At 45.2% G+C, this 12,213-nt stretch overlaps 1 protein-coding gene across 1 annotated transcript; it reads right to left on the bottom strand.

Annotated features, from left to right (window-relative positions):
* Window positions 1–217: 217 nt before the first annotated feature.
* Window positions 218–12,188, bottom strand: LOC137914055 (serine/threonine-protein kinase 40). Its single transcript, XM_068757674.1, has 11 exons — window positions 12,054–12,188; window positions 8,856–8,980; window positions 8,268–8,353; window positions 7,448–7,591; window positions 5,874–6,098; window positions 5,585–5,637; window positions 2,700–2,815; window positions 1,286–1,430; window positions 784–903; window positions 603–687; window positions 218–436 (listed from the first exon to the last, which is right to left on the bottom strand). The coding sequence occupies exons 2-11, from the start codon at window positions 8,971–8,973 to the stop codon at window positions 218–220; spliced, it is 1,311 nt and encodes a 436-aa protein (XP_068613775.1). The 5' UTR covers window positions 8,974–8,980; window positions 12,054–12,188.
* Between the last annotated feature and the right edge of the window lie 25 nt (window positions 12,189–12,213).

Below are 12,213 nucleotides of genomic sequence, written 5' to 3'. Positions count from 1 at the left end.
GAGCAACATTTTAAGTTTGCATTTTCTGGTGCCTTCCTTGCACCGGCTCTGCCCATCTTGCCCAAAGCCCATCATCGGGGGGGGGGGGGGTGGCCGTTTCTACCCTACTTTGGGCTTGGCATCCTGTATGAGTTCCATTTCTGGGGCTTAGCCTACTCCGTCCTCTTTGGACTCCACAGGAATCCGTACTCCCTCGGGGAGGTCAGAGAGGCGGAGACTAATTCCGGAGGAAACGTTGCACCAGGATGGCAGCATCTAGTGGACTGACAGGCTGTGCGTCGTGGCCCAGACGTCTTACAGGTGGGATGCTGCCAAACTGGCGCTTGGTGAGAAAGCTCTTGGCCTCGTGAATAGTGTTCTTCTCTTCGGCCAGCAGCAGCTGCTGGCGCATGTAGTTCTCAAACTCATACTGCGAGGACTCTTCTATCACCTTGGCCTAACGGAGGAAAATGTATTCTGTTCAACGCAGTGCATTGTTTGAGCTGACCGAAAAATATATTGTTAATCATGTCAGAAATTGTTTTTTAGCTTTATTTCAGGTAGTTTTGATTTATCCGACTCCGTATTCTGACAGGTGGGTGCATATTTCTCTAATAATTTACCTCTTGTAGATGTTCTGGGTGATTGACCTGATCATCAATATCCGGTACCACCTGTAGAGGTCCACTCAACGATGAAACGGACTGCCTGCGAGTGGGAAAAACAACCACGATATTGATCTTTGAACTTTTGTGGAATTATTGCATGTAATTCAGCAGAATCTCCAGCAGGTGGAGCAACTACCATGAGGCAATGATGATGCTGAGGGACTCCAGAACTTCTCCTGCAGTCAGCCTCTGCTGCGGGTCCAACACCAGCAGCTTTCGGATAAGGCACACTGTGTTATCAGACACACGACCGTCCCTGGGAGGAAACGGAGGAGGAACGAAAGGCATCGTTGCTGTTTTCTTTTTTTTTTTTTAACCCCATGGAAGACGTGGCAACGTCACGCACACATAAAGCCACGATTGAAACATGACACAACATTTTCTTAAGGCTTGGATGGAAAATGGAAAATGCAATCAAAAAATCTAAATCCAGCCTGAAGTGTGAAAAAATGTCAGAAGTTTATTTTAAAGTGAAGAAAATTAACCAGATAATCAGTAACTTTAATGCCGTGTTGAAAGATTCCCCGACAGAATAAAAAGACAACAAACAGAGCTGCGACTGATGCCGGATCAGTCCAGATTCCCTTTCTTTGAATACATCTCCTCTAAATGTCACATGCCCCGGGAAGAGCACTCACTCTGGGATGGAGTACTCGGCAGCCTTGATTTTGCGGAAGAGCTCTTGAGGTATGCTGTCGTAAAAGGGGAACTGGCCGTACAGCATGGTGAACAGGACGACGCCAACAGCCCACATGTCACTGGGTTTACCACGGTACGGCCGACCTGAGGACAGGATAAAGGATCGGTGAGACCAATGAATGTGCCCTTAAAAAAAAAAAAACAGAACTCAATCAAACAAGCCATGAAGGTTGAAATCAACATTTATTAAGTGGCGCAATGACAGTTTCTGCCTCGAGTGACTCGGCGGTGATCAATCCCTCAGCATCGAGCCATCAGGTCTAATGATTAACAAGATGAGCAAACGCAAACACTCATCGTACGTTGAATAAGCTGGAGCCGGTGAGGATGGCACAGAGTATGACCACACGCTACAGCCAGGCAGGCGGTAGCAGCAGGCAATTATGTTAAAGCCTGTGACACACACACACACACTCACACAAAGACACACACACTCGCACAGGACGGGGGTAGATGGGAGTAGTTTCCCTGTAGTGAGTCATCACTGCGTGAGTCACTGAAGCTCTGTTTAATTGTGTGCCTGTCACGATACGCTGACATACATGCCCGGGTTTTATCTACAGTTCGAATGGAACGAGAGGAACTATCCCCGCATGAAGAATGCCCCGGATGGCGCTCTGAATGTTAGAACCGGTGGGACTTTGGGCTTGAGCTCCGACTTGATCAGTTCGCAGCACTCTTTGCATTTGCTTTGTCATCCGAGCATTTTGAAGGATGCTGCTTTTGATTTTTTTCCTCTCCAGACAAAAAGGAAATGCGCCACGCAAAGAGAAAAGCTGCTTCCTCTGCAGACATGTCACGAGAAAATGCAACATTACCGTGACTACGCAAAGCAAAGACAGAAAAGAAAAGCTTTTTGTCAGTCCGAGGTCTTTCCTGTTGCCTAACAACCGGAAAATCAAATGCAAAGCCGACCGACGTCACGCAACGCTGTTTAAGAGAATCTCAGGATCCCATCTGATCAACAGAAAGTTACTCGCTCACTTTGTGTGCAGCACAGCTTAAAGCAGACAGTAGCAACGCGGCATCTTCACACCTGTGGACACGATCAGTCGATGCAACCACGAGCGTGGCTGCTGAAAGGGTTCAGAATCACCCGGTTTATGTCACTTCCATTAAAAATAAACTTAACGACCGTCACAAAGGAGCTTTTCAGCTTAACAACGTGTTCTCGCTCCACCCCAGCTACTTAGAGACGGAGAAGCCTCTTGGATTAAAGGTGAATCATCTTCCGACTTTACATAAGGAGTCCAGGAGCTTCAGATTCAAACCGAGGATTGCGCTTCACCACTGAGTCTGTCTGCACAGCGTCTCGTTTGTTGCACACATTGACCTTTAAAGACAAACACTAACCGCTTATAACATCGGGGCTGATGTAGGCCGGACTTCCTCTCTGGTCTTTCAGTAGGTCATCCTCGCTCACCAGGTGTCTTCCGAGGCAGAAATTGGTGATGGTGATTCGGTGAGTTCTGTAAGCAAGAACAAACACCTGATCATTTTTTTGTTAATACATCGATTTGAATCAGCCATTAATTCAGAATGAAATAAGGACTAACGTATTCTCCAGGGCAACTTGATCCATGACAAATATGGACGAGCAAATTAATAGTCAAACATTGTTCGTACTCCGTACTCATAACAAATTCAGAATGTACTACGCTTAAAGCATGAAGTAAACATCAGCTGACGATGATAGAACTTGCTAAGATGCCTTGTTGTTTTAAATGCATGCTTCGTGTGCCTTCCAAATACAGTAGCATCTGAAGAGGGCCAGACGCCAAACAGATGCCGATCCAGCCCTGCTAGAAGATAAGCTTGCATCTTCCCGTCTTACTTCCTGCACTTCAGAGCCCTATTTGTCATGACGGCGTCTGCAGTGCGGTACGGACCACCCTGCATTGGAGGCCTACTGTAAATCATTCTCTTTTGGGTGACATGTTTCCTTCAGTCTCCTCCCTGTGCACTTGTACCTTCAGGGTAAGATTTATGTAAACTCTACTCCGCTATGGAAAGTCAGTTTCAACCTACCTACATCAAGAAGACACCTCGAGATACAGAAACACCAAAGAGTCTGAAATGTTCACTACCGTTTCTGCCATTTGGTTTCGTGGCCACTATAATATCTCAAGTCATTGAATTCCATTGAAATGAGTCATAAAGCTGAAATCTGAGTGAAAACGAGCCATATTTAAGCCGAGGGACTCTTCTGTATGATCCATGCTCTTATAACAGAGGAGGAAGAAATGTGAAACATATGACAAACATACGAGTCGATCTGTGGCTTAGGATAATTGTCTCAATGACAAAGCCTGAGCATGCACAGTGATGGGCTGCCACATGAATATATGAAGCTCATGAGCATTTCAAACATTAACTCGAATGTGCAACTTAGACGGCACGCACACAAGTACCCACGGTGACAAACGGCGGCCCGAGTCCTCTTTGGATCACGCACCTCGCCCACATCCGCTTTCTAAAAAGGCCCGAGGTCAACAGCTTCCCCTTCTCGGTCTCACTTTCACACCCTGCTCAGTCACGCACAATCACTGCTCCCGTCACACCGTCTGAAGCTAAATTCCTGTCGAAAAAATAGATTTGCGTTCAAGCGCTCAAATCTATTCATGCGACCCAACCTTTATATAAAAGGTCTGGTGTCGGCACAAAGATGAGCGAGAGCAACAGAGAAGCAAGGCATCGAGGACTCTCGACATAAAAGCTTCTGTTCTAGAAGAGTTTGGTTTTTTTTGCCTGCGTGCATTGAGATAAATGAAATTGCATATTTGCCTCATGAGGCAAGGGTCCCAAAGAATCAAAGGGAGACCACCGCATCGCTGCTTCCTTGTCATGTGACCCTTGGGTATCTCAGGAAATCAGTAGCCCAAACAGCTCCTCTGACTTCTCTTCCTTTCTTGCAGCAGTTTGCCATAAATATACGAGTTGATGAGAAACAAACAAACAAAGTTATCGAGCCAAATACAGTTCCATCTTTCAAAAATAACATCGTTATAAAAAAATATTTCATGTCTAATTACAGTAGAAAATATCAAACTGCAAACCCCTAAATCAGTCAGACAAGGTGACGAACACCAGGGAGAGCACATCATGCGTGACCGGTGAGGAAAACGAGTCCATCAGAAGAAATAAAACTGAAATAAAAATATGAAAATGCACCCCAGTCGATGCCGCTCTGACACGCTTCATCAATGACCCCGCAGGCTGATTTATGACATCCTGCTTTCATAACCGCTCTGCAAGAGGAAATCACATCATTCATTGCATAAACTGCTGCGCTTGTCGAGGCCATCGGGGCATTTCCCAGAGTCACTACAAGAAGTAGGAGATGAGGAGGTTCTGGGTTTGTTCTGCGACTAAATGGGTTGTGCCCCGCCCAAACTGACTGTACATTGATACTCATCGGGGTGGAGTGACAGAGAAAACACTCAGGCCAGCAGAGAATGGTGAATGTGATGACGTGAACAAAACATACAATGAAAGCGGAAAAGAGAACAAACAAAGTGGCAGGTAAATAAATGATGACTACGACTCTGTGTGTGTGTGTGTCAGTGGTGTGAGTCAGCTCTGAGCTACAGAGCCTTTGGCCAATCTCTCCTTCGTCTCCAGCTGGGACAGCGCGTTGTTCCCCTCATCTTGCTCCTGACCCCACCACCCTCCTTTCCTGGCTGAAACACTCTCCCGTTTCATCATCACCGCCACCGCCAGAGGCCAGGGGGCTCTGAAGACAGCAACGTGACATCTCAAAGCACCGACTCATGCGTGTCGCATGTTAGGCACGAGAAGTGACTGGCTACAGCGCGAGACATCTCCAAACGCTAGCATGCTCCATATTTGGATGCGAGCGAGCGTAGGAACAGCGTGTGTGTGTACCGGTATTACTCATGTCCTTACAAATAAACACTGGCTTTGTGGAATGATGATCTCTGAGTCTCCAGGAATACAGTCTGCGTGCATTTTACCATCATTATGTCAAAATGTCACTGAATAACCTAAACTTGGACAAACTGGTATTAAAAAGTGCTTTACTCAACACACAGACACTGGCTGACCCAGCATCAAGAATATGCCCCCCCCAAAAAATAAAAAAATAAAAATAAAATGCTGGCTGCTGGGGCCTCTCAGACATGTCACCTGACAGAATTGGGCTAAAAATGGCTGTCCCAGTAACATTACAGGTTACTGGCCTGCTAACGGATCAACAGAAATATTGACAGTCTTCTTACCGTTTGTTCAGCACCATGTTTCCTAGCTTGAGGTCTCTGTGTACAATGTTTTTCTGTATGCAATAAAGAAAGAGAAAGAATATTGGTTACATTCTGCATAGGGAATCGCAGATATTAGAACCAACAGCTTGTTTTTGAGAGTGCGGGAGATTAAATTATTTAACAGAGAATATTTCTCCAAAGGCTTTGTACTATTTCATCCATCTTTATTGATTAAAAACAGAATTGTGCGAGGATAAAGCTCATAAATGTTTCTTGGTGTTGCCCACACAACGCCGCCTGAACTCACCTTATGAAGGGCCTCCACCACACGCACTACGTCATAGAAGATGACGATGGCTTCGCGCTCGCTCAGTCGCTTCTCCTTTATGACGTAATGCTGGAGGTTTATCAGATCTGCCGTCTTGACGTTGAAATCATGAGCACACAGGCAGTCCAGCACGAGACAGATCCGCTTCTTCATCTTGCGGATTTTATTTGCCTCCATGTCCTCCACTATCTCGTAGGCTCGGTCCTGGGGAATGCAAAACGAGAGGCGTAAGCAGAGACGGGGGGAAGCTCTGAAAAACGCGGGTTTGACAATAAGAATTTCAAAAAGTTATTTCCAGCTTCGTGGTTTCATACTTTGGAGTGGCTCTAGTTGCATCTGCAAAATAAAAGGGTATTTAATCAATAGGAAGTGGTTTGCCACAGACCACATATCTGAAGATATAAAAGAGAAATTAAGGACAGAAATGAGTGGATGACTGACTCAGAGCCATCTTTAGCAACCACTCGATGCTTGTTCAGATCTCTTCATGCAATTTCTGTTAAATGACCATCTTATTTACAAAATTACTAAGTAAAATGGGGAGAAGGAGTGCGGGTAACTTAAAGTTCTGCTTAGCATTCGTCTTCTACCGACGACTACAATAGTGAAGAATTACTGAGGTCTCAAATTTCAATCAATTTGTGGGGACGGTGATGTGAATGACGTACATTTATTCCACTAAAATATTAACGTCAAAGAATAGACTTGTCCTCCGTGTTATAACTGTGACGCCTATGGTGAGCCGATGTCGCCAGAGGGTGATCACCGTTTAGAGTTGTTGATCTATTTTAGAAGCACTTTCCACAGCATCTAATGGCTAGAAATGTAATCATCCATTAATTCATCCAAGTGAATGGATTCCTGCATCATACAAGCTGATCACTGGGATTCATTCAGCTTAGAAGGATGTAGATTCACGTAGGGTGGAGGACAACACTCACAGTCCTGCATGTAGCCAGTGTGAATAATGACACAACTCCCTCCACACGGCATCATGGAGGATGAATAACGTGCTCCCGTCCTAGTTAGGATAGTCACACTTCTTATTGATTTTTGTATCAGGTTGTCATTTTAGTTCAGTTTATTTTTTTCCCGGTGCAGTCTGCACCTCTGAAAGCTTACATTACCAACCGATTCTCTCACAGCGGAGATGCGCTATAATAATCTAATCAATACCGTGGGCCGAGACAAAATGGAGCACATGGCTCGCCGCTGCTATTCTGAGAACGCCGGCAGCGATGAAGAGAGGATGCGAAAGAGAAACAGAAGACGGAGAGAGAGAAAGAATATGGAACAATAATAAAGTTAAAGGAGGAAGCAGACAAGACAAGTGAGGGAGGGGCTCTTTGTGAATGGATGCGGCCGTGACTGGAAAATGACTGCAGATGATATCGGTACTCCGACTTCTTTCAAAGTGACCTTGACAGAGCAAAAACAAACCGCTTGATGGACAAATGTTACTTGCCGAGAAAACACCGCACCTTTTAAAAAAAATAAACTGTTCTGCCATTTAATATGATTTAATGGCCAAATATTATCAGATGTCAGTCTACCTGAAAGAGGCCATGATGGTGGACCACCCCATCCTGGTTGTGCAGCAGAGAAAGCAGGGAGTACTCCGTGTGCAGCAACATCTTCCCCTGCCTCTGCTCCTGAGTTTCCCCTGTCGAATCCACTTTCTCCTCGAGCGTCAAGATCTGCCGTCAACATCAGAGGTCACCACACAATAGCTCACACAGGATCAGACGGCAGGAGAACGCATGAACCGTTCGGTAAATCTGCAGTCCCCACACTAAGCGCTTTGAATGAGTGAGGACTCCCAAGTTACGGTTGGTAAGCAGTTCAGAAATACCATGTGTTCAGTGACGGTGATATAACAGGGCTGCAGCTTTAACAGCGTCTCAAATACTGATGTGGAGTAAACACGCCGTGCAGACAGCGAGGCGCTACAGTCGTAAGGAGAAGGTCACGCAAAGGGTCTTGGGGGTTATAAGTCTGCATTCCAGGTGGAGCACCCCCTTCCTTCACCCCTCGCCCTCCTGGCTCCACAGCCTCCTTACAAAGCAGACGCTGGATAGCCCCAATAAACACAATGTTGTGGTGATGCCGTTTGCATTCATTTTATTTTTTTTATTTTTTTTATTTTTTTTTCTTTAGTGATTGTGACCGTCACCTGCCCTCTTGGCAGCCTAGCCTAGTTTGCATTCAAATGAAACGGTGTGCCATAAAATTAATGGCGAAAAGGGTTGGCCAAAAGGTCAGGTGTCTACAGCGACATCATAGCTTCTTAATGAATCCTGTACACAACTCACAATCTTTGCAAGAATGAAAAAGAGAGGAAAAAAAAAACATTCCATACTTCAGCACACTTACTTTGAGCTGATAGAAGTCATCGGTGCCGTCCTTTCTGGCCAGACACTGCACTATGCTGGGTACCGGTGAGTTGCCCAGGCGAGGCCCTGCAAGGATAAGACAGGGAACAGCTGCATGACCAAAAGGCAGCCCGCATACCTACGGAGTGTGTGCTCTCACTACAACCCATCGAAGGCAGTGTGCGCACTAAACCCCTTTACACTCTTAGCGTAATGTTTTCTCTGGCGCCCTACATTGCAAACAGCAGAGGGGTTGTATGGTAGAAAGCGTAAGGGTTTGGGGACTACGGGAGACATGTGCATTTTTCAGGGGGTAGGAAATAGCCTTGCTCCAAGGTGCACGCAGTCCTGTCTTGTCGGTGTCATGGGGATCAGCAAAATTCCTCACATTCTTTTCACAGGCCGACACACAGAAGCACAAAAAGGCTCTCACCTTTCCATTCAAACAGTTTTCACACACAATACGCACGCAAGGCCATACATGTTCCTAATAATTGCACATTAGACACGATATTGGTCAGACGCATCTCTCCGCTGTGACTGTTTTCCCTGCTTCGTTAGCCTGTGCAAACGCCGCCAGCTTCCTTACCGAGGATAAAGGGCCCGGCTCTCTTGGCGTTATTGCCAGATATCCCAGGACACTGCAGTTTGCTCGCCCTGCCTGAAGTCTCTCCAGCCCCCCTCTCTGATGAGCGCCGCTTGGACATACTGGAGCTTTACAGGAGGAAAAGAATATGCGATTAGTGTGCAGGATAAAGATAACCAAGTTCAAGAGTGTGGTCATGCATGTGACAGCAAATACACTAAAGGATTGGCATAAATAGCATCGGGAATCTGTAACCGAACAACAGTTTTATAGATAGGAAGGAAGACCGTACCGATAGCTCAATAATTAGCCGTCTGATACCTGATTGGGAGTATACAGATTAGCGAACAGCAGTGGAAGGAGGTAAACTTCTGGTCAGCTCCTCCCTGTCTATTTTAAATTCCCCTCCCACACATTTACCAACACCTCAGTGTAAATGTGAGGCCATTACAGCTCGACTACTGGCGTCAAGGATGACACCCAAGATTCAATCTCTGGCCATGCATGTGTGCCACAAACATCAATTTAAATGGAAACGCTTAAATGTAAATAAAAAACAATTACACGATGTTCTTTTATTTTTGCCTCAGCACTTTGCCAAACATGCATCTTCTTGCAGCAGTAGATATTAAAGTCTTTCCATTCTTAATCTGCTTTTATCTTTAAAATCTCTAGTTTATCTGCAGAAATCTTCCCCTGAAAGGACCTGCGTGTTCAAACAGAGTGGAAACAAAAGGAGACACCAACAAGAAGAACAAGTGACACAGTGTGACACATCATCATTACAAAAACCACTTCAAATTCTGCAGCAGATCTACCCCCCAGAATTTATAGAGTAAGAGGTGTGCTCTGTTTACTGATACCGAGTTCCAATGTGATGAAACCCCATCCGTTTCCTGTAACAGGGAAGTAGTGCCTTGAATCGAGAGGGATGACTCACCCTGCTGTCATCCTGAGTTTCCATTGAACAGAATATACTTAAGTCTCTGTGATGACAACAATAAGAGAATGAAATGCACCCCAAACCTCTAACATGTGCTCAGTCTCAAGAAAACGCATCTGTAAAAGGGTCTAAAACAACAGCAGCGCAAAGTGACAAGGGAATAAGATGCATTTAAAAAAAATGTCAGTGACTGATTGCAGTGGAATGCATACTTCAGCCAGCTACACAAGAGGTGATTCAGACTAGCAAAATTATATGGAGAGGCAAGCAACAACAAAACCTTAGAATAAGGCGGTTGTGGAAGAAACTGAAGAAATTTTTATTAAGAAAAAAAGGATGTGCCGGCACAATCCCAGTGACATCAAATCTTGCTGACATAAGCCATAAAAGCATAACCTATTGGCCTAAGTGGCTGGCAGTATCGACAATGTAAATGATGCTCTCGGTGTGAATGAATAATAAATACATTTGAAGTTGTTGGCTAAGTGCTAGCAATGCTGCTAGACTGAATACATTAAACAGACGGTAAAAAAACCAACAGGCTTTTCATTTGGAGCTGAATCCACACACTTTAAAGAGGGATTTCTATGATTTTGCCTTTTATGCATTGCTTTTCTCTACAGCCACATCGTTAAACACATAAAATGGCTGTCTCAAAGGACACCGATTCTTACTGTTAATGTAGACAGACCATCCATAACCATAAATCAAGATCAAATGTGTGAGAAACAGTTATGGGATGCACACCTTGGAGATAATTACAACGCATGTGTGAAATGTTACCGAACACCGTCTGGTGGGTGGGCTTTGAGATGAGGACTGAGCATACGTCCCAAAACACTTGCAAAGTACAGTTCAAGAAGCCCTCTTTGGTGGAGGCATTAATAAAATAAATAGAAAACACACCGTACTCACGCATGCATCGTGAACTAACAATATAAACTGACTCTTCGACACAAGCTACAATACAAGACACAGCAAACTACCCCGAGGCTATTCATCTACCTCCTAAACACCAGCTGTAGTGCTGCAGAGCCAGCTCCTGACACACGGAAAAAGCAAAGGTCACTGCAACCAACTAATGCACACGGACCTAAATGACATCAGTGCGATGACAGCATGCTGATATCCTTTACTGACGCTGCTGCGCCTCACTGCACAGCCAGTGATCTAGCAAGAAAGACTACCTCTGACTGTACCACAGAGAGGACAGGAACAGATACAGCCTCTGATTCACGTCAGAGGCTGTATGTGTATGTATGCCGGAGCCCAGGAGAAATGTGGGCTCCTTAAATAGTATCAGAACAACCACGTAGGTGTCTTCAGATCCACCCACTGAGACTCCATGACCATTTGTTTTTTTACTTTGCAAAGACATTCTAATTGCAAAATTAAGCAGGTTAGATAGCAGGATGAAGTTAACATAACGACACTTGTGCAGGAAGTTGACGTAGAAGTACATCACAAATTCTGCAGTGATCTTGAAGAAACACACACAGAAGAAGATGGCCAGGAACAACGTTAATCGAAGGTCACATGTTTAAATCGTGTGGATTTGTCAATCAATCATGTCGATTCATGCAAGCAGCATACAACTTGTAACTCATTATAAAACGACACTGATTGCAGATAGACATCGCTCGCTTATTTGTCATTAGACGTCATTTCACGGCCGCAGAGCCTCGACACGAACGAATCGCGCCAACCTTGAGTTGTAGAGTAAACCCCTGACGTTACGTCACGCAGACGAATCCCGAGTCGTCAGGTGTGAAATAATCCCACAATAACAGGTATTTGACCACCTTGATCTGTTTCCAGTCACAGTCACATCTGCCTGAGGCAATGATTTACATCAATTCAGATGGACCGTATTATTTTTTTACGAGAAATCAAAGATCGCATACAAACTCAATACAACAGAACGGAATGGATTTTTATCCCTGCTAAAGACAATGATTCAGGCACACGCCGGCTACACAAAGGGGGTAACACAACATAACAGTCCGGCTTTAAGTGCATGCTGCACATAGCAGTTGCTGGCTGGCTCACGGGCACCGTTCACATTTAATGCTAATGTTACCCCGAGAGTAGTTCAGAATGATTGCTGCTGGGCGACAAGCGGGCAAGTTAGCTAACGCCAAGCCAGAGGATACAGGGCAGCCGGGAGGCCATTTAAACAAAGTAGGTAATATTACAGCTGGCTAGCCTTGCCAGGGAGCCAGAGAGCTAGATAGCAATGTAGTCGCTAACTCGCTTACCTCGAGCCGAAACCGCCGGGTAGAGTCTTCGTTGTCTGCTTACTACGTCGACATTTTTGGGGGGGTAATTGCTGTGGATAATCTCTTTAAACAAGAGAACCCGCCGAGGCGTCGGTTTTCAAGTTGTTTAGCCTCTGTTACCGAAATGAGCAATTGAGGA

This window comes from Brachionichthys hirsutus, unplaced genomic scaffold, assembly GCF_040956055.1.
Source record: "Brachionichthys hirsutus isolate HB-005 unplaced genomic scaffold, CSIRO-AGI_Bhir_v1 contig_761, whole genome shotgun sequence".
NCBI classification, from domain to species: domain Eukaryota; kingdom Metazoa; phylum Chordata; class Actinopteri; order Lophiiformes; family Brachionichthyidae; genus Brachionichthys; species Brachionichthys hirsutus.
The sequence above is the reverse complement of the archived record's forward strand: the minus strand, read 5'-3'. Positions and strand labels throughout refer to the sequence as shown.

What these genes read in the sequence shown, in the direction of transcription:
- LOC137914055 (XM_068757674.1), bottom strand. Translation starts at nt 8,973, where the DNA reads ATGTCCAAGCGGCGCTCATCAGAGAGGGGGGCTGGAGAGACTTCAGGC. An exon ending in AGCCGGGCCCTTTATCCTCG is followed by an intron (nt 8,354 to 8,855) that starts GTAAGGAAGCTG and finishes TTATCCTTGCAG; the next exon opens with GGCCTCGCCTGGGCAACTCA. An exon ending in GCCGAGTACTCCATCCCAGA is followed by an intron (nt 904 to 1,285) that starts GTGAGTGCTCTT and finishes GTTTCCTCCCAG; the next exon opens with GGACGGTCGTGTGTCTGATA.